The sequence below is a fragment of the Haliotis rufescens genome, unplaced genomic scaffold (assembly GCF_023055435.1).
Source record: "Haliotis rufescens isolate VD_foot unplaced genomic scaffold, xgHalRufe1.0.p SCAF_3, whole genome shotgun sequence".
Taxonomy (NCBI): domain Eukaryota; kingdom Metazoa; phylum Mollusca; class Gastropoda; order Lepetellida; family Haliotidae; genus Haliotis; species Haliotis rufescens.
The window spans coordinates 61280188-61306490 of record NW_025964001.1 but is presented as its reverse complement, the minus strand read 5'-3'; the positions used below and the strand labels follow the sequence as shown (position 1 = coordinate 61306490).

Sequence of the window (26303 nt, the reverse complement as noted above, 5' to 3'; positions counted from 1 at the left end):
GATGACCCCCTTGTTGTCTGACATCACCTTCCTACTAGAGGATTGTGAGCAAGGTATCATGATACGTATCGGATCGCCCAGTTGGTGTATTGTCCCAGCCCTACTGCCAACTTGTGGATGTACTGAATGTTTCAGTACCAGTGTTTCTCAAACAGTTCTGAGTATGCCTGATTGTTTTGCAGAGCCTGTGCAGCGTCACCGATGTCGATGCTCTGTTTGCGCTGTTGATGTCCATGAAGTACCTGATCCTGCATGGGGAATGCCTCAACTACACCATCAGCCAGTTCGGGGGCTTCATCAAGTTCACATTCCGCAGGAGGCTCATACCAAAGTGTGTGCCCTAGAACACTCCTAAAGTCTGTCTGGATAGTGATGGTGTTGTGCTCTAGAACACTCCTATAGTCTGTCTGGATAGTGATGGTGTTGTGCTCTAGAACACTCTTATAGTCTGTCTGGATAGTGATGGTGTTGTGCTCTAGAACACTCCTATAGTCTGTCTGGATAGTGATGGTGTTGTGCTCTAGAACACTCCTATAGTCTGTCTGGATAGTGATGGTGTTGTGCTCTAGAACACTCTTATAGTCTGTCTGGATAGTGATGGTGTTGTGCTCTAGAACACTCCTATAGTCTGTCTGGATAGTGATGGTGTTGTGCCCTAGAACACTCTTATAGTCTGTCTGGATAGTGATGGTGTTGTGCTCTAGAACACTCTTATAGTCTGTCTGGATAGTGATGGTGTTGTGCTCTAGAACACTCCTATAGTCTGTCTGGATAGTGATGGTGTTGTGCCCTAGAACACTCTTATAGTCTGTCTGGATAGTGATGGTGTTGTGCTCTAGAACACTCTTATAGTCTGTCTGGATAGTGATGGTGTTGTGCTTGTTGTGAGGGGAAATGGTGCATTATGTGAAGGATAAAGCACAACTCTTAGGTTATGGTTGAGGAAGTAAGACCGAGGCAAGAGGGTATCAGCAATAAACAGGTGCTTACATTGCTGAAACCCGATTACCAAGGTCTTACTTCCTCAACCATAACCGAGGAGGAGTGCTGTATCTCACTTATAAACCGTCTAAATGCAAGAAATGACAGAAAAAATATAAAGGTATAAAAGGAATGCGATCAAAGAGTGTGAGAGAAGAAACACATGCAGCATAGACAAAACTAAGTCATGACATCTAAAATAGAACATTCTCTCATCACCTGCCCCAGTAGCTCAGTGGGAAAACAGTGGGTTACAAAACTTAACATGATATGTGAGGTTGCAGGTTCGATTCCTGTCAGCCACAATAAAAAAGTTTCAGTTCTTGTCTTCGATTTTAGAACATTGGACGTTTGAAACAGTAATTCCAAATTCCATCTGCTACTCAAATCATCAGGTCTTACTAGGAAACAGTAAACCTCCCTAGAGGTTATCACGAGATAGGAAGATATCGAAAAATACAATAGGCAAAAGTGGCAGTAGATTAATAAACTGTGTTTAAGATTGTTGCACTCATTTGGCAACATGAGTCTGGATTCTTGTAGTAGTTTGGACCTTGGGCAGTTTTATGGTGCCAGCCCACTGAGATACCAGCTACTCTCTGCTTCAGCCTGTGGAAGCTGCTGCAGGCGGAGCACTCCCAGCTGGCCACAGTCTCCGTGCCCCTCCTGCTGCACAGCATCACCCTCCCAACCGGCGCAGACATCCTGTGGAGGCTGGTGGAGGAGGACTTCGGCAACGATGACTGGAGAGCCAGGTTTGCTTCAGGTAACCTTATGTCACGTGTAGTCAGACAGATGTCTTTATTTCTAATTCTACCATGACATTGAAGAATTCTAGATTCTCAATGGTCCAAACAGGATTAAAATGAGGTATCAAATACCATTGCGAAGATGTTCATACAGTTTGGCCCTCACTCTATCAAGGTTCTTACTCCAATGAACTCAAAGAGTGAATGTCAATTCTTAATTTTTTTTCTATTATATCTGTATATCGTGATGTACACCCAATCTGTGCTACTGCTCATTGCATGCAATGGCCAATAGTTGTGAATGAAAAATAATTCTCCAAATATTTCACAATATGGGCAACCAGGTTGCTCATTTCACGCAGTGGGCAGGTAACTGTTCTGCCCAAAGCACTTGATTGAAGTTGGTATTGTTTTACATGTTTTGTTTTTAATAAAGTAACCTCTATTATTAAGTGAATAAACTGTTAAAAATAACCACAAAAGAAATATGTGATCTTAAGATCTTAGATATAGTTCAGCGAAGATCATTGTTTAGTTATTTAAAAAAAAAGAGAAATTATGGTTGAATGCATTATTTGGTGTGCATTTAAGTCTACATTTGGTCAGACATATTATTTTCGAGTCGTATTTTATTTGTGTTTTACAGTAGTTAAGAAACCATATAAATCGTAATTTCTGATTCAGTGAACAGATCTTTGTAAAATAACTCGGTTAATAGATCCTGATATAATAACTTTGTCCTTTTGACTTCTGTGAATAAGATTTTAGAACTCATACACGTGATTGTCCATTGCACGCATTGGGCAAACGGCCTGCCTAATGCACGCAATGGGCAAACGGCCTGCCTAATGCAAGCAATGGGAAAACGGCCTGCCTAATGCACGCAAGTGGCAAACGGCCTGCCTAATGCACGCAAGTGGCAAACGGCCTGCCTAATGCAAGCAATGGGAAAACGGCCTGCCTAATGCACGCAATGGGAAAACGGCCTGCCTAATGCACGCAATGGGCAAACGGCCTGCCTAATGCACGCAATGGGCAAACGGCCTGCCTAATGCACGCAATGGGCAAACGGCCTGCCTAATGCACGCAATGGGCAAACTGCCTGCCTAATGCACATGATGGGCAGTTGCACAGATTGGGTGTAACATATACACAATTTCATTTGGTAAGTGTGACTTCATGTTTACTCTGACAGCCATACAACAACCGGCTGTATTGTGGAATAAAATAGTTCCTCAAATTGAGAGGTGGAGCTCCAATTGCTGTACACTCACATCTGTTGTAGTTTGGTTACAACAGATATTCAAATAATATCATCATTAAATGGGATAGCTCTGTTAAGAAATACCTCAGAATTACCTAAGGATGAGAGCATGTCATAATACATTTACAAGAACGGGACGTCAAAATGGCAGACAAGATGAATGTGACGGGAGATATTTCCGAAATTGTTGATGAACTTTGGGTGATGACAAGTGTTAGTCATTGATAGGTGATTATAAAGATGTCAAATAGATATTGATTGTCTACAGATCGCTGAAGACTGTCACTGTCCATTTATCCGTAAGCTGAGTTCAAGATTAAAGGGTCTAAGTTTCAGAAATAACGCTTCTGTATTTATTCATGCTACGGAATTCCGAGGGGTTCCCCAGGAATGTGGATGTAGTCTGTCAGTGTTTACGTCATTTCAAGAATACAGTCTTATGTAAAGGGTATGAATGACAAAATGTGTCGATCATATGCTTATGAACTTCAGTTTTGTGGTCATGTGAGGAGATTCTCATCTAATGGATAAGGTGCATGTCGTGTAAGCGTCACATTAAAAAAAATGTTACTTTGAAAAAAGTAACAGCTTGATGTATCTCTCCATGATACACTCACTGAATCTCATCACATGTCAAGTGTGTATTTATATAGAATGATATATCTGATTATCCCTATCAAGAAGTCAAAAGTTAAGCAGACTATATCAAAAGTGTGAGATAATCCATGGTGGACATGGTCCATACAAACATGAAATTGACCATTTCACAGTGCTTGAAAAGGGCTGGAAATTTAATGGGAACAAACCTCCCTTCTATAGGTTTACAAATTTGATTATCTATTGTCACTTCTTTGGTTATTTTCCCTGTCACGTGATTGTGTGAGTGAGTGAATGAGTGAGTGAGTTATGTTTAGCATCTTTTAGCAATATTCCAGTTATATCACAGCGGAAGGAAAGCCCGATGTGATGCAGGTCTTAGACGTTTACCACTTCGGTGAAACCCACAAGCATGTGTATGGTGCTGACAAACCTAGAAACATAATCGGGGCGAACCAGGATTTGAACCCACTATCATAGGTTTTTGGCATGCCTGAGGGATGCAACTTTGCACAGTGAATTGCAGCGCCTTAGATGACTGGACCACCCCATTACCCATGAAGATCCGGGGTAGAATAGGTCTTCAGCAACCCATGCTTGCTGTAAAAGGCGACTATGCTTGTTGTTAGAGGCGACTAACGGGCTCGGGTGGTCAGGCTCGCTGACTTGGTTGATGCATGTCATCGATCCCAATTGCGTGGATCGAAGCTCATGATATTAATCACTGGATTGTCTGGTCCAGACTTGATTATTTACAGACCGCCGTCATATAGCTGGAATATTGCTGAGTGCGGTGTTAAACAACAAACAAACAAACCAACCATGCACCCCACATGATAGGGCAACATTATCATCATCATAACTAGACATCCGTATGATGAGAAAAGTTGAAAAGTTGAAGCTCTGAAACATTGAATTTATTATGTTGAAGTGACTAACTGGCCTACATTTTGGGTGAATAAAACATGTCTTGAAAGCAGGTTTTTGACTGAACTGAAATGTGCATGAACCTCTGTTGTAGTGGAGAAGGTGACTGTGCTGTCCCGCTGTCTTGAGACCGACTCCATCCGCAACAACCAGGTGATCATGACAGGTCTCTCCCACGCCTTCTGTCATCTGATTGGCTCCGTGGAGGACATCAACGCCGCCGTGGCACAGAAGACCATCATGTTCCTAGAGACCATTAGACCGGTAGCACTCAGAGTGAGTGGTTTTCCTCATGTCTTCGCACCACTTGCTTGTGTTGTAGACCCGCCTAGCCTGTACTACGCCTCTGTAGTGTGTTTCTTGCATTAGGTGAGGTGAGGTGAAATTGGGTTTAACGTCGTGTCCAAGATTATTGCACTTATATAGCGACGTGCATGTGTGTGTGTGTGTGTGGCTGCTTGTACTAGTACGGACTGATGCCGATTTATAGTGCTAGCTCACTGAGATACCATGCCGCAGTTAAACATGACTATCCCACTCGGACACAGTATACTGACCCCGAGCCGACCAGTCCTTGTTTTAGCCCCTTCATGCCGAGCATCAGGCAGGGTTACAACAAGAACCATCTTTTAACGTCTTTTTTTATGACGCGGCCGGGGATCGAACCCCGGACTTGTCGCTCTCCGGGCGGACGAGCTACCACTAGACCACGGAGGCGGTCTCTTGCATTAGGCAGGTGAATAAAGACAAAAAGGCTTAATGAAAATATTATGAATTTTACTCTCACTCACTCACTCACTCACTCACTCACTCACTCACCCACCCACCCACCCACCCACCCACCCACCCACCCACCCACTCACTCACTCACTCACTCACTCACTCACTCACTCACTCACTCACTCACTCACTCACTCACTCACTCACTCACTCACTCACTCACTCACACACCCACTCACTCACTCTCACTCGATGTACAATTTTTCAAGGTTTCTTCTTGCCCTTCATCACAAATATACATACTAAGGTACATATTTAGAAAATGACGTATTTAGAAAATGTGACAAGAATCTGAGATGGCCACACAATTCATCTCACCTTCTCTCTGTTTCAGTGCCTTTGTCAATGTCTGGAGTTCCAGTTTGACTCTGTCATCAACGACCGCAGCATGATACTCCATCGCATGCAACTGCTGGCATCAGTGCTACCGAAAGAAAATATTCTCTCATGGGAATTCTTCCTTAACCGTTTTGACACTTTGTCTCTGGAGGCCCAGCTAGACTTGGAAACCAGTGGTGATATATCTTGTCTTACAGGTTCCAACCCCTAGAGCTACCAGCGACTTACCTCCAACCATACCTCACCCTCACTGTCTGTCCGTGTGTCTGTCCGTCCGTGTGTCCGTCCATGCATTCTAGTCTCCTGTAGAACTTCCTCCCTCCCGTCGTCCGTGTCCGGGACCAGGAGAGTTTTAGTCATATTGAAATGACATTTAAAAAAAATTGTTTTCTAAACAAATATGATTTTCTTCAAATAATTTTATGATGGATCGTATTGATTGCTAGTTCTGTAAGTCAGTTGATTGTATATCTGAACACATATTAATTATCAGTGTGTGAGCTGTACGTTTAAAATGTCATTCATATTAAGAATTAAGACTTGATTAAAATGATTGCTGTTCACTCATCTTGAAATAATAAATAATAATTTCTTTTTAACCATCTTCTACCAAGTCCAAGAAACATTTAATGTAAAGATGTCAACTGTTTTTAAAATTTAAACTCTCCTGATCCCTACCTAGCACCATTGCACTGGTACTGTTGTTTCTTTGCATTGTTTTTTTTTGTATCCCTTCCAGTTTGTCTCCTTTGTTGCTTAGCAATATGGCATCCTCATCTTTGGTTCCAGTACCTAAGCATCACCACTCACACATGTAGACCTTCATAGTCTCAGATGCTTCTCTTGTAATATTTTAGCATTATTTCTAACAGTTCGTAGGATATAACAGGTTTTCTAGGGTCTAGGTTCCTGAGGAAAGTTCCTTTAAACCTTTCTCCTCTTGTTAGTGATGGTGAACTTCTGAGTTGTCTGCCTAGTGTGAGCATGGTCTTCTAGCTGTCTCCCAGTGGGGGTAACGCCTGGCTTGTCAGTGTCCTCTAGGGTAAAGGCTGCATGACATCTCAGCATGAGGGTCCCCGCTCGGCATGAGTAGGGAGTCATGGAGTCAAAGTAATCCAGTATGGTTTCTTTTTAGATCTGAGTGGGAGCGATCGACAGAGTGAACACTTTCTGCGGAAGCTGAACCGGGCCAGGTTTGCACTAGCGAGGACGGACAGTGTCCGGTCGGTCAGCGAGAGCTTGAGGGGCAAGCCGCCATACAGGAGGGCGGTGTCTGTCCCTCTGCATCTCATCACCAAGGGGACGATTCCACCAAAACGTAAGCGTTGATGTGGAACTTTCCATGCATATTTTCATATTCATTTGTCAGGTTTATATAATATGGTAATGAACCATAAGTGTCTGCATTAGGATGTGTTATTTCTTTTCTCTATTTTATAGCTTGACTCAGCTGATCATAGACCAGAACAGCTTAAATATGGTTGGTCATCTGTCTGTTGTCCAGCTATTATTTGTTTGGTTTCCAGGCAATAAATTTACCTGATATGTCAAGACGTTTGACCCAATTTGGTATATGAGGAGACTGGTGAAATCCAATAAAAAGCCAAATAGGTCAAAGGTCGCATGACCAGGCTCATATTTGTCTTAGTACTTTGTCTTCAGCAACCCATGCTTGTCGTTAGAGGTGACTAACAGGATCAGGTAGTCAGGCTCGCTGACTTGGTCAATGTGTGTCATCATATCCCAATTACGTGGATCGATGTTCATGATGTCAATCACTGGATTGTCTGGTCCAAACTCGATTATTTACAGACCGTTGTCATACAGCTGGAATATTTGCTGAGTGTGGTGTTGAACAACGAACAAACAAACAAAACAAACTTACTTAGTACTTCTGAACAATATCAATATTAATATTTATAAATATGTAAAGACAGGTCAAATTTGGTAGCCTGCCACAGTGGTCAGTATGAGGAGGCCAGTAGCCAGACAGATACCCCCGATTGAGCACAACTCCTAAAGGATTTCTTGTATATGTTCAAGGATTGACCTGGACTTGCTGAGAGGTTGATACTTGACCCTAGTATTCAACAAATGTCAGTAAAAATTCCACAATTGGAATAAAGAAAATTCCCTGTTCATATTATTATATATACCTCATAACTAATGTTATGGCTGTGTAGAGATAACCCGTATTTCACTGATAACAGGACCAATAAATAGGATGAGGTTTTGATGCTTTGTTTTATATTATTCAATCTCATAATGCAATGTTAAAATAACTCTGAATGTACATGGTAAAAAATGTTGCCTTTAAAAAAAAATTCCCTATTATGAACAAAATAATCATTTTTTTAACAAACTGTCTGCCAGGGACACTTGTTGAGAATCCTAGATAAATCCCTGAAAATATTTGAATATGTAGGTTCACGCTTATATGGTAAACTCCAATCTATGATCGGGTACAGGCATTAACAACTCGACATTAACAGACACCAACCCCTGTGTATATATATTTTAGAGACAAATCATCGACTACCACCACTGCCAAAACTAGACTCAATACCAAAATTCTGTATCTTCCATCTTTACTTTGGTCCATTCAGCCTTATCTGCATAGGAAAGGTTTTGATCTGCTCTCCCCATTGAAGGACATTTATGAAAATACACAAAGGCCTCCATCTCACATCGCTTCTGCCTCAAGGACCCACAGATGAAGAACATTGCTCTGTGTGTTCCCTTGTTCATCTTATTGATGTAGACCGCCTCTGTGGTCCAGTGGTAGAGCATCCACCCAGTGAGCGGAAGGTCCGGGTTCATTCCCTATCCACGTCATATGAAAGACGTTAAAAGATGGTACTTGTTGTTACCCTGTCTCGCACTCAGCATGAGCTGCTGAAACAAGGACTGTTCGGCTCGGAGTCAGTATACAGTGTCTGAGTGGGGTATTCATGTTAAACTGTGGCATGGTATCTCAGTGGGCTAGCACTATAAAATCGGCATCAGTCCGGACTAGTACAAGCACACACACACACGTACATGCACGTCGCTATATAAGTGCAATAATCTGGGATGTGACATGAAACTCCATTCACCTTATTGATGTGTACTCTATATACATATAACCCATATCCATCCATTACTGATGTATGCAAGATGCTCAGGAGAGTTTGCTTTAAAAAATGCCCCAAAATAAAATTTCTCCCATCAAATATTTTTAGAAAAATTTAAATCTAAACTGAATATTATGTTGCCTAAGAGCATTGGGTGTGTGTGGTTGTCAGTCTCCATGTGTTTTCACTGACAGCCGAGGCCCATGTACAAGCACCGAGAAAACGACATTCTCTATATCCGGAAATATTTGTTGAAGGTATACGTAAGTCCAAAAACAATCCCAGTTTTGAATTTTGAAGTTTCTGCTAAATGTTGTTGCTGGATTTGTGTTTTTTAATGTCTTTTTGCTTACACTGTGGGTTATCCTAACATTTCACTGGATTACATTGGTGGCCCCCAGTCCAAGGTGCCATAACTGATACCTGATACAAACAAGAGAGGGGAATTTATGGATGTCAACTTCTATATTATGAGGAACATGTTTCGGAGTATGTGGTTACTTTATGTGCTTGTTTATGCATGTACATATATATATGCTTGGGGGCACGGGTGGCCCAGTCGTCTTAGGCGCCGTGATTCGCTGTGAAGAGTTGCTTCCCTTGGGCACTCAGAAAGTTATGATTGTGGGTTCGAATCCCGGTTCACCCCGATTATGTTTCTAGGTTTGTCAGCACCATACCCTTGCTCGTGGGTTTCACCAAAGTGGTAAATGTCTGAGACCTGCATCACTTCGGGCTATTCTCCCACATTAAGCTGACACGCCACAATATTACTGGAATACTGTTAAAAGCGGCATTAAACTCAACTCACTCACTCACTCACATATATATGCTCTGTGCATACCAGCATTCATCACCCTTATAAGCATATACACCAAAATGTGTTCCTCATAATAAAGAAATTGACATTGATAAATACTGTCTCTTATGCCATAACTTGCTGTGCAAAGTTGCATCCCTTAGCAATGCTGGATCCGCTGGTTGTGGGTTTGAATCCCGGATTACGATCCTTGATCATGTTTCTGTGCATGCAGGTGTCACAGTTGTCAATGGCTGTCACCTGCATCACCTCTTTTTCTCCTCACTCATAAAGCTGACACACCCTGTGATCGTATTTCTGTGTGAACCCAACTCACTCACTCACTCACCCACCATTGTTACTTAGCTCTAGCATGGCAAATGATGTGATCCCGTCACCATGCACTGTTTACCTTTGTGACGATTTCTCTTTGGCCTAACACATCTTAGTGTCAGAATAATCACACACATCTTTTATACTAGATACTGTGTTTTTATACCAAATTACGCAGTTTGCTCATGAATTTCGTGACTTTCTTATTTCCCCACATGCACTTACCCACACAATAATATTGTACTTTAACATTTCTTATTTACAAGTTTCATTTCAAGTCAAGTTTCTTCTGAGAATCTAATGTCAATTTATGAAACAGTTTGTATGAAGTATATTATCATTACTTTGTTGTCGTCATCATCATCATCATCATCATCATCATCATCATCATCATCATCATCCTTTCCACCCTGTGAGACCTGGGTTAGAATCAGTCCACAGCACTTTTTGCTTATTGTAAGAGGGGCAGTGGGTAGCCTAGTGGTTAAAGTGTTCGCTTGACACACAAAAGGTCTGGGTTCAATTCCCCACATGGGTAAAATGTGTGAAGTCTATTTCTGGTGTTTCCAGCAATGATATTGCAAACACTTGCTGAGCTTGTCACCCCTTAGTGTGGCATTAGGCCAGTGGATCATGTTGGTCTTGATGAGAGGATACAGCAGCAAATGTTCTGCAATGTTATCATATATCAGAAAAATAATTTGTGCTGATTGTTTTTTCCTTGCACTGTATTAAATCAAAGTATTGTATCTTTCATGATATATTTTATTGATTCATGGCCTGGTTGTCTTCTGCTAGTTGACCGAGAGAAATCCTACATTCGTCAGAAGTCAGCGCCACAGTTTAGTCTGACGAGGCGGATGACGTCGAAGATGAACCTCGGGTCGTTTGGAGGCATGATGTTTCCAGGTACAGAGCACATGAAACAAACTATAAAGATGTACCTGTTTTATGAGCACACTTGAACTGTTCAGGTGAAGTGATGTTGTAGCACGTCTGTCCGACCATCTTTGTACAGTCAAGTCCTGTTAATCCGACATGGTTGGTTGCATATGATTATATCAGATTAATGAGTATGTCGGATAAACAAAATTAAGTACAGTAGAACACGGATATAACGAACAACAAGGGACCAGAGAAATCAGTTTGTTATATCCGTTGTTCGTTATGCACGTTTTCGCTCGAAAACGTCCGCCATCTTGGAAAAGACAAAACACAATACACGTAATTGCAGTGTTACACGTGAAATCTTCATGGCCTAATTTCACCGCAAGTTCGTCAGCTTTGGTCTTTCTTTGTTTTTATGCCAGCATCAACAGCATTAATAATTCTCAATTTCGTGTCTAAACAGCATTCCTCTTATTATAGCCCGCCATGATAGCACATGCAAGTGAACTGACACTTGGACACAATCTCATAAAATGTATATGTTTAATGTTTGTTTTACAAACAAGATTACATGTACAGGTAAGATTAACACAATGCAAATTTAACAAGGTTGACCCGTCACCACTGATTGTGTTGATTCGCCGCGATTGTGTTGATTCGCCACTGATTGCGTACAGCCAATTGTCAGTGACACTTGACACTGAGTGAGATTTCTCAGTTCGCTATACACGTCACTAATTAGTTATAGATGGGCTTGTTGGTGATCAGGTATCAGTTCGCTGTATCCGTTAGTTCGCTGTAGAGAGTTCGTTATATACGTAAATTTTATATGATATTATATAGGAGATAAATCGGGGATGTTTTAACAGTTCGTTGTATCCGTTTGTTCGCTATATCCGTGTTCGTAACACAAAACTACGGTTAGGGGCTGTATGACTGATTCAAAATACAGTTGCTAATGTCGACTTCCTGTTTGTCATTTCATTGGTTGGTCAAAGTTTGCGAAATGTCGTTCTGACGTGCCCTGTAATGGGATGTCCTCAGTGGTAGAACTTGTATCTATTCATGAGACTGAGGTAATCTAGGCATGTGATTAATCCTGTTTTGTTTATTTAAAGCATTAATTGTTTATTGTTAAGTAAGTTTATCTCTGCAGCTGTTGTAATATGCAGCTACCAGCCGACTCATCTCGCATCAAAACACGGGCTATGTACTTGCGGGCAGATGACCACGGAGTACGCTGATCATTGTGTCAGATTATCGAGGCTGATAAAGAGTGATTTTGGTAATTCGTTGGGAATTAGGTTTTTTTTAAATCGGAGTGCCAGACTGTCGGATTAACGGGTCTAATAAGAACAGGTCATTTGTGTCAGATAAAGCCAATTGTAGGATTAACGAGTATCGGATATACAAGACTTGACTGTATCTTACATATTCCATAAGGCCTATGAAGCTGTAACTTTGTAGGGATGATCCCAGGTGTTTCTGTAGAGTGCCCAGAGAATTATGTTCCTGTTTTAGACATGGTCGTCAGTGCAGCCATATTGAAAAAATCATTTTTGTCATAACATTTCAACATGTACCTTTAAGCAATATTCATGCTGTTTTCTTGTATCAACACCTTTGTTTCACCTTTTATTATGATCTTTGTAAAGGAAGGTTCAAAAATACTTCAGGCCAGCTGCAGAGCCTTGTGAATGTATACTTCATGGGATGGGCAATTAAATGAAATGTGGAGTATTGTCCCCCACAGGCGGCCAGTTGCGGGAGTTCACAGACGAGGAGAGTAACTTTGCTGCCCTGCTACAGCGAGCCATGGACCTGGATGGGGTGGACCGCGACACTGTCTACCAGCTGGTGGCCCTCCTCATGAAGGTAGTTTGTGTGTGTGTGTGTGTGTGTGTGTGTGTGTGTGTGTGTGTGTGTGTGTGTGTGTGTGTGTGTGTGTGTGTCTGTCTGTCTGTCTGTCTGTCTGTCTGTCTGTCTGTCTGTCTGTCTGTCTGTCTGTCTGTCTGTCTGTCTGTCTGTCTGTCTGTCTGTCTGTCTGTTTGTGTGTGTGTGTGCATGTCTCTGTGTGTGTGTGTCTGTCTGTTTGTTTCTTTGTTTCTTTGTTTCTGTGACTGCACCTGTGTGTGTGAGGCTTGTACTAGTGCGGACGAATGCTGGCTTTATGGTGCTAGCCCACAGTATACTGACTCTGAGCTGACCAGTCCTTGTTTTGGCCCCTTGATGCCGAGCACCAGGCAGGAATACACCAAGAACTATCTCTCAACGTCTGAGGATGATTAATACCAATAATCACATAACTGGTCATTTTCTGTATCACTCTCTTCTTACATGGACTCAAACCGCTGTGAACTATATATGCCATCACTCTGGAATCAAAGGGTTTTTTAATATATGAATCAGACACAATAGATAATGGCTGTGATATTGATGTCACATGTCAAGAGCTGAATTTTTTCTCTTTCAAATTTGAGACATGATGCTTCTCAAGAAATGTATTCATACGCAGTGAAAAGTCTAAAAGATTTCAGGTCCTCTCATCCCATTTCACAACATTTTGTTACTAATCAGACTGCTTCAAACACGCTCATTGGTTTTACAAGCTGTGAATGATTATCTTTGTGGTTGTCACAAGCTGACCTTCTGTAGGTGAGGTGAGGTGAGGTGAGGTGAGGTGAGGTGAAATTGGGTTAAAGGTCGCATTCAAGATTATTGCGCTTATATAGCGACGTGCATGTGTGTGGCTGCATGTATTAGTCCAAACACATTTTATAGTGCTATCCCACTGAGATACCATGCAGCAGTTGAACTTGAATACCCCACTCAGACACAGTATACTGACTCCAACTGCCGAGCACCAGACAGGGTAACAACAAGTACCATCTTTTAACGTCTTTTGGTATGACATGGCCTGGGATCGAACCCTGGACCGTTCGCCCTCCGGGTGGATGCTCTACCACTAGACCACGGAGGCGGTCTGGCCTCCTGTAGGCCAGATTGACAGTGACATAGTGAAGCACATGTTCACGGTGCTCGTCTTGTGTTTCAGTTCATGGTGAAGGAGGAGGTGGATGACGCCAGTGAAGATGTCAAGGCTCAGGTAGGTCTTACTGGTGGATGAGTGAGTGAGTGAATGAGTTTTGTTTGTTTGTTTCACTCTGCCCTCAGCAATATTCCAGCTATATGACGGCGGGTGGACCAGACAATCCAGTTATTAACATCATGAAGTGAAAGAGTGGACAAATGGATGATTGTTTAAGGGAGGTAACTTCTTTTTTGTTCGTTCAAACAAGTATGTAACCAAATAAACAGTTGTGAACCATCAACCTTGGAGGCCTCCCTACATGAACAAGCATACAAACGCCTATTGCTGCCATGACCATAACACGAGATGCACAGTAAAGCAGTGCACATGTTAAGGGAAGTAACTGTGAGCTATATTGAATTCCCATTGTTTTTAAGTATTAGGATTTTTTTCTTTTTTGGAAAATGGAAATAAAAGTGAAACATGTGGCGGCCTTTATGATGAAGCTGGCAGTGCCAGTGAGTGAGTGGATATTGTTAACGCCGCATCTGGCAGTGCCAGAGAACAAAGACTATTATTTTTTTGGCCTATGACTCCATGCCCTCAACACTGTTGTGATGGTTACCATGGTTACCATGGTTATTTGTTGCAGAATGTAGTCCTGCGGCACCTGAATGTCCTCCTCGGATACAACCAGACAGAGAAGTCCTTCAGCGTGCCACCCTATAAACTCAGGTAGCACTGTGAATGCAGCCTTCATGTTTCTGTAGGGACACCTTCCATTGACAATGGCTATTGATATATCGAGGTTATCATGTGTGTGTTTGGGATGGTAAATATCTTATATCAGGAAAAGACATTATGTATACTCCCAACCAAAAGAAAAGTTTACCATAGAAACATGATGTAACTAACAATCAGTCAAGTGTTACCACAGTGTCTTGATTCTTATCACGGTATGCTGCACGTGATGTCCAAACTTTTTATGCTGATACTGCACGAGACAAATAGTGCATCTGGAAAAAAATATTTATCTCTCACAATTTGTACCTTAACATTTCAAATTGCCCTTGAAAGTGTGCAATAACATATTACATCACACGGTTAGTTATTAGTCAAAAAAGTAATATTGTTCCATGTGAAACTTATTTAGAGAGTTGTGTAAGTACCATATAAGCAAATATTTACACATCAAGGAGCTCAAAAATAACTTTGTCAGCGATAGCTGCATCCACTAGAGTAATTGCCCTTTGGTCAAAGGGAAGCGACTCTACATATAAACATTTAAGGCATATCCACAAGCAGAGATATGGACACTGTTCCCTCTAGTGTCCTTGCTAAATATCTTTGCAAATTATGTCTCCAATGTTGCCTACACTTGTCAAAGCCTAAGCTACGCCGCTGTTAAACACTAATTTTAGGTATCTTTGACTATTATTTTGATAAGGATGACAATTATCCCAATATTTGTCCAGCCCTCAAACGTCACTCTGACTTGATCTCCAATAGACAAAGGCATGCCATGTTTGTTAGTGAACACTGAAAGTAATACAGACCTGACCTTTGCATTTTTATCCGTAAATTACTCCAAAGGATACCATTTCTATCCAGTGACTTTATCTGGTGATAAATTCAAGTTGTCACTGTTTTTTTCAGAATTTAATATTTTTTGTATCTATTTTCAGATCTTCAGCTGTGTTCAATGCTTTCTTGAGTGGCGTACCCTTTGTGAGTTTAAGACTTTATCAGGAAAATTTATTTGACATTCAAATTCCATATTCCGGTACTAAGGCAGTATATCTCTATATTAGGTGCAAGTAAATTGGTGCAGTTACTCTCAGTTATTCTCTCACAGATCATCATTATTTCTGCTTCCTGCTGATTGGCTAGTTCGTTCCAATTGTTCCATGCCAACAATATTGACTAGATGTCTCCATTTGAAATCAGGAAACTTACATTTTCCATATTTCTCAGAAAAGAATACTATGGTAATATCAAGAATAGCCTATGTGCAACTTGCAATTATGGGTTATCTGTCCATAGTTTGATAATGTTGAACGTTTCCTGTCATGGGATTCACTTGGGATGGATAATCCATAATTTCTTGTCGGGTATTCTCTCAACTCAACTGATGCTTAAGGAATATTCTTTTCTAGCATATAGCAATAACTTTTACTGCTGAAGATCCTTTATGTTTTGAGAAATGTATCGTGATATCATATGATTGATTTATTTCATTTTTTAATTACTGTTGACTTGTTCCAGGTTCTTGACCGGAACTTCAAGTTGGGTAACACCATCCTCCCCATCACGTTGTTACTGCTGCAGTACTGCCCCTCCCCCCAGCGCTACGCCTCCGACTACCAGCCCCCCAACTACACACTGTGGTACCTAGAGCCCCATACCCGCCTCTCCTGGCTCCGGGCCCTGCTTGTCATACTGTACAAGGTGGGTGGTCCGTCCTGTAGGTCATACTGTACAAGGTGGGTGGTCCGTCCTTTAGGTCATACTCTACAAGGTGGGTGGTCCGTTCTGTAGGTCATACTGTACATGGTGGGTGGTCCGTTCTGTAGGTCATGCTGTACAAGGTAGGTGGTCCATCTTGTAGGTCATGCTGTACAAGGTAGGTGGTCTGTCTTGTAGGTCATACTGTACAAGGTAGGTGGTCCACTCTGCTGGTCATACTGTACGAGGTAGGTGGTCCATCTTATAGGTCATACTGCTCAAGGTAGGAGGTCCATCTTGTGCATCATACTGTACAAGGTAGCTGGTCCACTCTGTTTGTCATACTGTACGAGGTAGGTGATCCATCTTAAAGGTCATACTTTACAAGGTAGGTGGTCCTTCTTATAGGTCATACTTTACAAGGTAGGTGGTCCATCTAAGGAGTGACATTTCATATATCTATGGGATCATTGTCTGTTCAACTGATGAACTATATTTGAATTCCATTGCTATTAGACTATGAGAAGCATGCAGTAACAATTTGGTATTTCTTGCAGTATCACATCAGCACGTCACCGGTGTCGGCCATAATTCAGACCCTGGTGCAGCTGGTGGTGAACACGATCCAGGCCCAGCACCACCGCTGCAAGATCACTGAGGACGGCTTTCCCCCTCCCTCCCCCACCATCCACCGCAACAAGGGTGAGGGTCCCACCAGGCACCATGCGGTGACTGTGGGGACAAGTTCTTGCAGTTTCTGTCACGTATCAAGTTGGTGGTATATTGATAAAACTGAGGTCTCTTTGAAAACCTTGTATTTCTTTGGTTTGCTGAGGTCATCCTTCAGGGGACAATGGTGGCCTCGCAGTGTTATGATCCTGATATGTGCCCCGCTTGCCCTGATCATGATCTGAGCCCTGTTCGCTCTGATAATGATCTCGGCCCTGTTCGCTCTGATAATGATCTCGGCCCTGTTCCACAAAGGGAATGACTGCTGTGACTGTCGTTAGTCAAAGTTAAAGGAGGGTAGTTTTGATTATTTTTTTCGCTAAGATTGTTCATGGAAGAGGACCGTAATATCTGTCTGCACTTGTAAACTTGGAGACAGGGGACTGACAAAACTCCCTAAATATGTTATCAGTTTGCCCTGGTGTGGTGGATAAGACTAGTGGTCAAAGCGTTGGTTAGTTCTGCCGAAGACCTGGGTTTGATTCCCCTCATAGCCACAGCTTAAGAACCTCTACTAGTATATGGTTTGAATATTGTTGACAGCAACCAAAAAAATTAATTACTGACCCACTGTGGACTTAAAATATTTGTCTCTGTTATTTAAATAACTGTCTGTCCACAGATCTGAGCAAGATGTCCATCAGTGACCTCGAGAACATCCAAGAAACGGACACGCCCCCCCAGAGTCCATCCAGCTCCAAGTCAGTGCAGGAGGACAAGGCCACGGTCCATGTCCGCTCCCCTCCCGGGGCCAGCGTCGTCAAGTACCTCAAGGGGCACACAGATGGAGCTGAGAGCAGCGAGGGGATGCTGTCCGATGCCGAGTGCACACCGACCCTGCCAGGAGCCAAGAAGGATGGTGTGAGGAAAGTCACCAAGTTCCGACAGCCACGACGACTCGTTGAATATTCGGAGCCGGATTCAGCAGACGATGAGGTAAAAAATGTTGCTGTTTGTAATAGAACATACAATTTTTGACAGTTTGTGGAGAATGGGAGGCCCAGTCGTCGAAGGTTCAGGAATTCACTGTACAGAGTCATGTCCCTTTGGCACACCAGAGACCTATGATCTTGGGTTCGATCTTATTATTTTTCTAGGTTTGTCAGCACCATACCATGCTTGTGAATTTCACCAAAGTTGTAAACATATGAAACGTGCATCACTTCGGTCTTCCTCCCACATCAAGTTGACACATGATACAGCTGTCGTAATGTTTAAAGCGACGTTAAACCGAACTCACTAACTCACTCACTCACCCATACCTTCATGAGAACTGGAAAGAATATATTGATATCCTCATGAAACAATCCAGCTCATATTAACATCATGTGTCAAAACAGACCCCGTTCACACTTTGAGTTACCATGGTGGCAGACGCGAGATAGATCTCACTCTCACACAGTATAATTTCTTTGAAAAGTCTTGTAACTTATGAACTCATTGTGATAAATTTGGTCCCATGGTGTTCAAGAACATTCAGCTCATAAAATCCTGTAATCCCTGCATGTACATCATATTGCTGAATAGGCAATGATGAAGGTTTGGGGCTGATTGTTCAGATGTAGACAGCGGTCTAGTGTCTTTGAGAATGGTTGACGTGGTTAAAACTGTTCTGAATTGTATGTCATCCTCTTAGGGAGACTGACCAAGTGGGGATTCCAGGTCAGAATAGGTCCCCAGCTACCTAGGCCTGAAGAGATGACCAAATGGATTGGGTTGTCAGGCTCAATGACTTTGTTGATCGCATGTCATCATATCCCGATGGTGTGGATTGTTACTTACATTATTGTTTACTGGATTGTCTGGTTCAAATTCAATTATTTACAGACCCCGTCATATAGCTGGAATATTGCTGAGTGCAGCGTTAAACAAGTAAACAAACAAACATTTAATCTTTGGAAGTGAATGGATGGGAATAACTTGAGGATCAGTATATATTTGATCATCTTTTGATGCTGCAAGGTCATAAAATATTCAGGAGATCAGTTCATTTATGTATATGAATCAATAGCAGATACCTTTGAGTGAGTTGGGTTTAACTCCACGCTGAACAGTATTCCTGTATTATCACTGCATGTCATTCTGACCCACAAATCATAGGTTTCGGCATACCCAAATGACACAACTCTACACAGAGCATTGCAGGTCCCACTAAAGACCTTTGAATGTTATGATTGGATAAGCTAACACCGCATCTTTTCTTCCTCAGAAGTCGGACCACAGCAAAGTCCTTATTGAGCACGGTCAGCCGGGGTCGCCAGCGTACGCCTCCGCCGTGGAGAAGAAGATGGCGCAGCAGCTGAAGGAGTTCGCAGCATCTCAGAGTGAGACCCAGCGTCCGAGTATCAGCATGTCTGGGGCGGCCAGCAGCAGCACCACGGAGGGATCACGTGATGCCGGGACAGTGTCCGAGATCAGTCGGGACGTCCAGAGTGAGATCGAGAGCACGGAGGAGAGTGAGAAGACACAGACGTCAGATTGTGAGTCTGAGAAGCATCAAGTTGGAACTGACTCAGGAGGGGATGGCCCACAGGAAGATGGCAAAGGTAATCTGTGTGATGCTGAGGTGTGGTGAAGTGGGGTTAATGTCATGTGTGTCTGTGAGTGTGTCCTTGGACAAATGACGTTTTTTAGAGCTATCCCACTGTGATACCATTCCGCAGTTTAAGATGAATACCCCACTCAGACACAGCATACTGACTCCGAGCTGACCTGTCCTTGTTTTATCAGCTTAATGCGAGCCAGGCAGGGTAACAACAAGTACTTTCTTTTAACATCTTTTGGTGTGACTCAGCCACGATAGAACCACCAACTCTCCGCTTTCCGGGGCAGACACTCTATTCACTAGACCACTGAATCGGTCTGAAATGCTGAGTCTGTAAAGCAACTGTATTGTCTAATACTATGGATTGGGAAGAGATGCTACTTTGTGATTTATATTAGCTGCAAACTTTAGAAGTTTAGAACAAATGGATTCCAAATATGGAGAAAGGTTTGTCAGTGTAGCAAATCACACATTAATCACACAGATGTATCTTGACCTCCTCAGAGAGTGTTAATCGGCCCCAAGTCTCCAGCAAATGTCAGTAAAAATTCCAAATTGGGATAAAACACATTCCCAAATCATGTTAAAATAGATATATAAATGTGATGGCTTGCTCAGGTCTACTTGTATTTCACTGAAATCAGGACCAGTGAAGACGAAGAGCCTTTAACGCTTAGTTTTACATTATTGAATGTCAAATGCCAATGTTTTTCAAAGATTTTCTCTGGAACCATAGAATTATGTGGTTCCATGTGATACACATTGAAATCTCCTAAGTCAGGATGGTGGCAATCCCAGTGAACTCATCAGCTATTTGAGTATTGATTTATTGATATATACTGAACAAAAAAGTTAGGGATCATGAATATATTGGGGGAGATTTTTATGAAATTGTGGGCTAAGTCTTCACTACTAAATAAAAGTGGAGGCAATATGGCTTGCAGGTTCTGGCAACTGTTTCCCTGTGTTGGTAGATGAGAGTACAGAGGGTCGTAGGGGCAACATTTTGAAGCCCAACTTCAGGCAGAGGAAGGCCAGGAGGACGGGGTTCACCACGGTGGAGCTGCAGAAGAAGTTCCCCGAGCTCAGTGAGAATGGCACAGTTACTGAGGAAGCTGTGGGCATCACCACCCGCCACTCAGGGTAAGTCTTGCTGCTTACTTAATCACCAGGCCTAATGAGGGACACATGAAACCCCATGTACCCCGAGTGATCCTGCTACAAAGAATTTATCTACCGACATGTTTTAATGTGACATTGTAAAAGAATAAAAGCAAAATCAACACGGATAGAAAACAGCTGAGGTTAGTTTGTACTATGTCACAGAACTATCATTGACTCATTGACATTGCTTGGAAGTGGGATATAAGGGATTTATTCTGGCTCTCAGAAATCCACATGCAGCCTGACTTGCTGGTGGTGGGATATAAGGGATTTATTCTCCCACTGAGAAATTTATTTCCCTACAAGGTGGGATACCGTACTCAGTATTTTATCAAGATCATGTGGACCAATCAGATCTCATCATTCTGACATGGAGATAACCAAAACCAAATAGTCGCAATACATTTGTAAAAATTGTTTAGTCTGATTGAAAAACATTAAAGAAAGAGTATTTTTAATTGATCATGGCGATGACAAGTCAAAGTGTTTAAGTACTCACCTTCCCAAAATTTGTCACTTATTTTCTTTTTGAAAAGACTAAATTTTATTTCATATTTGAGAAATTTTGGGTCTGCTGATTCACAGAAGTAATTAAAGAGGGTCCTGCTGGGGTGTACTGCTCAGTGTAAAACAGCTAACATAAACTATTGTGAGGGGAAGATGTGTCAAAGTGAGACATGCCTAAGACCTGTGTCACCTTGGGCTTTCCACACATAAAGCTGACATGACATGATATAACAGACATACTTTTTGAAGTGGAGTTATACCCAATTCATTCACTCATTTTGATAGGACAGTTTCTTTAACACTTTGGATGAGTCATGTCACTGTGGGCCAATTTGAAAGCCTGCAGTCACCTTTGTTACGTGTCAATTCTCAAACAATATCTCAATCCAGAAATCTGTACGTAAAAGAACTTAGCGTGAAACCAACAAACAACCAACAAATGGTATACAATCAACAATTGTATTAAACATTAACTAGGTTTACAAATCAATACAAATTCCTACACAGCAATTACAGTGGCCGTACACAATAGAGTGTGAGTACAATATTGAACAGCAATATATAATATGACGACAGTGGTCAGTATACAAAATACAGTGGTGATAGCAAAAGTCAGCAATAATATATACTCATCCAGCAGCGACAGTGGTCAAGCTTCCGAGACGGTCTTTGTGATTCAGGGGTGATGAGTGATCTTCACACAAAAGCTTGTCTTGATGTGATGAAACGTGTGAGAGATACGAGAGACATGCTCTTGTCCCCTTGTTGTGTCTCACTAGCGACAGGAAATTTCTATACAGTGCTGTAAGGCTCTATACAATCGTGAAAGAGTCTTACCATTTCCGGAAGTTACCACACCACTCTAGCATCTAAATATAGTAACTTCCTGACGACTGCCTACATTAAATAGTACTATTCACTGTTCAAACCAAATGCAATGAATGTCTATGGAATCTCCACAGAAACAATGTAACACAGTTTCAATCATTGTTCAACAATAAAACACACTGCCATATAACACCTTGAATATCAAGATATAGTTACAACAGCTGTAACAGCCCTGTAACCGCCCCCTGTAGCTCATGTCACTTATTTCAGACCCGTGAAGATTCCGGGGTAGAATAGGTCTTCAGCAACCCATGCTTGCCGTAAAAGGCGACTATGCTTGTCGTAAAAGGCGACTAACAGGATCGGGTGGTCAGGCTCGCTGACTTGGTTGATGAATGTCATCGATCCCAATTGCATGGATCGATGCTCATGATATCAATCACTGGATTGTCTGGTCCAGGCTCTATTATTTACAGACCGCCGTCATATAGCTGGAATATTGCTGAGTGCGGCGTAAAACAACAAACAAACAAAACACTTATTTCAGACGTAAGGCCCGCAAAGCCGAACTCCTGGCAAAGAGCCAGGCTGCCAAGAAGCAGACTGCATCGCGGTATGGAGAGAACGTGATGGTGGAGCGGTGTTCGGAGTGTGGAGCCGTGCTGGAGCAGTATGACGACGACACCATTGGCCTGTGCACCACCGTCCTCGCAACCTTCATTCACCGAGAGCCAGCGCTGGCAACGCCGATGTTGCTGGAGATGTTGCAGAGTGTCTCCAGGTGAGTGTTGTGTGTACTGGCTGTCTTACGAGGGACTCTCTTGTCATGATCCATACCATGTCTAGTCAGGGTCTTTACTTAGTGCAATGTGTGAAATGAACCTCTCCTTCAGTGTTTCAAGTGATGCGGGATGCCTGCATATTTGAAGCACGTTTTTTTTTCAAAATACTCCCAATCATTTGTTCAAAGAGTCCTATTTGACGCAAAATAGGTTCATCAGGCAGTAGTTTGCTTGCCGTAAAAGGCGACGATGCTTGTCGTAAGAGGCGACTAATGGGATCGTGTGGTCAGGCTTGCTAATTTGGTTCATGCATGTCATCGTATCCCAATTGCGTGGTACGATGCTCATGATGTCAATTACTTGATTGTCTGGTCCAGACTCAATTATTTACAGACTGCCGTCATATAGCTGGAATCTTGCTGAGTGCGGCGTTAAACAACAAACCAACTAACAAACATTTTTCGCTCATATTGGAGAGTTTATTACCTGTAGTTTTGAGAATCATACAATCATATCTCAAAATAATTTTAGATTAATTAACTTGGGTGCGCTTTGAGAAAGATTCTTTGCTTTGCATTTTCTGTATGTTAGAAAATTGTTATCCACATGATAACATTTGTTATATTTGACCACTTTCTAAATGGTATTGTGTATTCATAGAAAATTGTAGCCAAGCTATGTTAGTATTCAGATAGACTTGGAAAACACATTCAATTTTTTGTAGTATTTGGCTGTTCTGTTTTTTTAAGTTGTTCTGTATATTAATTGTATTGGAACCTTATTCGATGTGTTTCGAGATGACTTGAGCACAAAAACACATCTTGTCTGAAGCTTGAAAACATAATTATGTGGTTTCATTGTGTGTCAGTTTAGGTGTTGGTGTAGTTTCTGAGAAGAGTGTCTTGTTATACGCCCAACCTAATAGGGCGGGGATACATAGTTATACCAAGGCATTCTGTCCGTCCTTAGGCGGATATTTTTTTTATGTCACCTATAACTTGAAAACTACAGCATAGATTCTCTTCAAACTTGGTGAACACTTTTTATACCTATAGGTGAGGTGCACTGCCAAATTTGATTTCAATATTTGGATTTTATGAATTTTTTTCATTTTTTAACTTATAATTGCTTTAGTGAGACATTTGTGCGACCTATAACTTGAAAACTGCTGCTTGGATTCTTTTCAAATTTAGGGAACTGTTTCCATACTAATAGAAGATGTCCAGTGCAAAGTTTGATTTTGATATGTGTATGTTCTGAAAAAAATGTGATTTTTTTTCATGTTTTGAACTTGGAATATTTTTTTACTTCAACATTTGTGCTTCCTATAACTTAAAATCTACTTCATGGATTCTTTTCCAATTGGTGGTACAGTTTCTATTGCAATAGGAGAGGTGCAATGCAAAGTTTGATTTTGATAAGCGGATTTTCTGAGAAATAATGTTTTCTTCATTTTTTAAACTTAGAAATATGTTGGAGTCAAAGTCGGGTTATTAGTTAGCCCGGCTCACTTTTTGTCTTGTTGTTTCAGTATTGCATCAGGCAGTCAGTATTCCTGGCAGGCTGAAAGGTAGGACAGTGCTGGTCTATGTTAGTGTAGAATGTGTGTATCTGGTTAATGTTAATAAAAATAATAAAGTAGAATAATATGTCACTACAGATTGTCATCTCGAGATTTACAAAGACTAAAATGATGAATGTACGGTTCTAACAGAAAGGTTACGATCAAAATGAAAAATTAATCTTGAAATTAATGCGAGTGTGAATTAAATGCGAGTGGTCTTTGCTCGCATTGATTAAACATCACATTTATATCTCAAAAAGATTATCAACAATAAGACTGCCATACTTCACATTTTGGATAGCAGAAATACCAACTTGGACATAAAAACAATCAACTATGTATATTCCACATCACAGTTTATTGAGCAGCACCTGTAAGATATATACAACAATGTCATTCAAATTGAAATTACATAATCAACCCCCTGTGGCCTCGCAGAAGCCATTTTCTCTCTCTATATATATACTACTCAAAAGAAGTTAAAGAACACCCGATTCTTTCATATTACTATAGTTAATCTGTCTTGGCATGTGAGATTAACTATAGTAATATGAAAGAATTGGGTGTTCTTTAACTTCTTTTGAGTAGTATACTAGTAATTACACTGTGGCTGGGAGAAGGGGTGTGTGTGTTTAGGGGAGGGATGGCATTCATATTGAGTCACATTTTGGGCTAGGGGCCAGCAGTCGCATCTCATTTCAAGATTTACAATATATATGAGCTCCTACCTACCTGTCTGTCTGTCTGTGTGTCTGCAGTAGTGTCATGATGCCGGGCAACAGTGTGAGCATCGCGAGGCAGTTCCTGCGATGTGTCCTCCATCAGCTGGCCCCCAATGGAATCTTCCCCATGCTGTTCACAAGTAACTTGGAAGGTGATGGAGTCTTCCTGTCCTGTTAAACAAACTAAAATATGCTCCTGTTTTCCTAATTTGTCCAAGCCTTTGACATAATGCCACAGCCACCATTTACCACCTTGTTGAGATTTGATGATGTTTCACACCTATGCAATAATAGGAACATTATTTTTGTCTCTAATAATATCTGATAACATTGTGAAGCTAATGATTAGGCTGTAACAGGATTGATGCACTAAATGTTTGTACTGCCAATACCTTTTTATCTAGGAATATCTGTTGGGTAAAGAATTACTCATGTTTAATTATCACCTAAAGGGTCCTAAAAACCTCTAAAATATGCCTTTTTTAACACTTTCATGTTTGGTGTTGTTAGCGCCAAGCATGCTTGTGTTGAACAGAGTATAGACCAGTTCTCGTTCCTATGAACGCATCTGATATCTTTCAAAGCAGCCTCTAAGAGTTGTGCTAGTTTCTGGAATTGTTTATATCGTGCTGGCCAAGGTGTTTATCCTACCCTGTGGATGTGAGTGCACATGTGTTAGTGTATGCTGTATGTGCTGGTAGATCCCCACTTCCTGAAGACGATGGCAGCAGCCTTGGTGGACTTCAATGACCTGACGTCCCACGCCCCTCTGCAGTACCTCCTGGAGGTAGGTTCTCACCAGTGGCTCACACTTCGGTTCAGCTGTTGCTGTCTCAGTCGTAGCTGCTGCTGTCTCACTCGTAGCTGCCATGTCTTCCCTTTTGTCCTGCGCTCTGACCTATGGAGTGTCAGGGAACTACTGGCATAGCATCTTTCCAAGGCGAGGGAGTTAACTGACTAAGTCCAGTTTCCACCCTTGCCCAACTAGGCTGAAATTACTTTTTACTTGGACTAACGAGTCAATGCATAGTCCAATCAAAATCATGGGCGCCTACCATTTTGTTTGAAGCAAAGGCAAGTGATATGAGAGGTGGAATCTGATTGGTCAGTAGGAGGGACATAGGAGGGACATAGCCACTGGTGGCGCTACGATCGAGCCACAAAATTTCAGCATGGTTTGGCGAGGGTGGAAACTGGACTTCTGTAGTCAATAGTC

At 41.8% G+C, this 26303-nt stretch overlaps 1 protein-coding gene across 3 annotated transcripts in view; it reads left to right on the top strand.

Moving 5' to 3' along the window:
* LOC124132337 (protein unc-79 homolog) overlaps positions 1-26303 on the top strand; it is a 72425-nt gene that overhangs the window by 27432 nt on the left and 18690 nt on the right. Inside the window, exons 21-40 of one of the 3 annotated variants that reach the window (XM_048403225.1) lie at positions 183-331; positions 1590-1747; positions 4613-4794; positions 5633-5813; positions 6773-6955; positions 8945-9013; positions 10681-10791; positions 12524-12645; positions 13826-13876; positions 14454-14536; positions 15487-15529; positions 16067-16249; positions 16804-16948; positions 17598-17911; positions 19185-19521; positions 20495-20663; positions 22567-22800; positions 24333-24371; positions 25124-25239; positions 25789-25874. In XM_048403225.1, the coding sequence (XP_048259182.1) occupies positions 183-331; positions 1590-1747; positions 4613-4794; positions 5633-5813; positions 6773-6955; positions 8945-9013; positions 10681-10791; positions 12524-12645; positions 13826-13876; positions 14454-14536; positions 15487-15529; positions 16067-16249; positions 16804-16948; positions 17598-17911; positions 19185-19521; positions 20495-20663; positions 22567-22800; positions 24333-24371; positions 25124-25239; positions 25789-25874 (2955 nt within the window). Of the gene's footprint in view, positions 1-182; positions 332-1589; positions 1748-4612; positions 4795-5632; positions 5835-6772; positions 6956-8944; positions 9014-10680; positions 10792-12523; positions 12646-13825; positions 13877-14453; positions 14537-15486; positions 15530-16066; positions 16250-16803; positions 16949-17597; positions 17912-19184; positions 19522-20494; positions 20664-22566; positions 22801-24332; positions 24372-25123; positions 25240-25788; positions 25875-26303 lie in introns of all 3 variants that reach the window. The other 2 variants (XM_048403224.1, XM_048403226.1) reach the window with 2 other exon arrangements.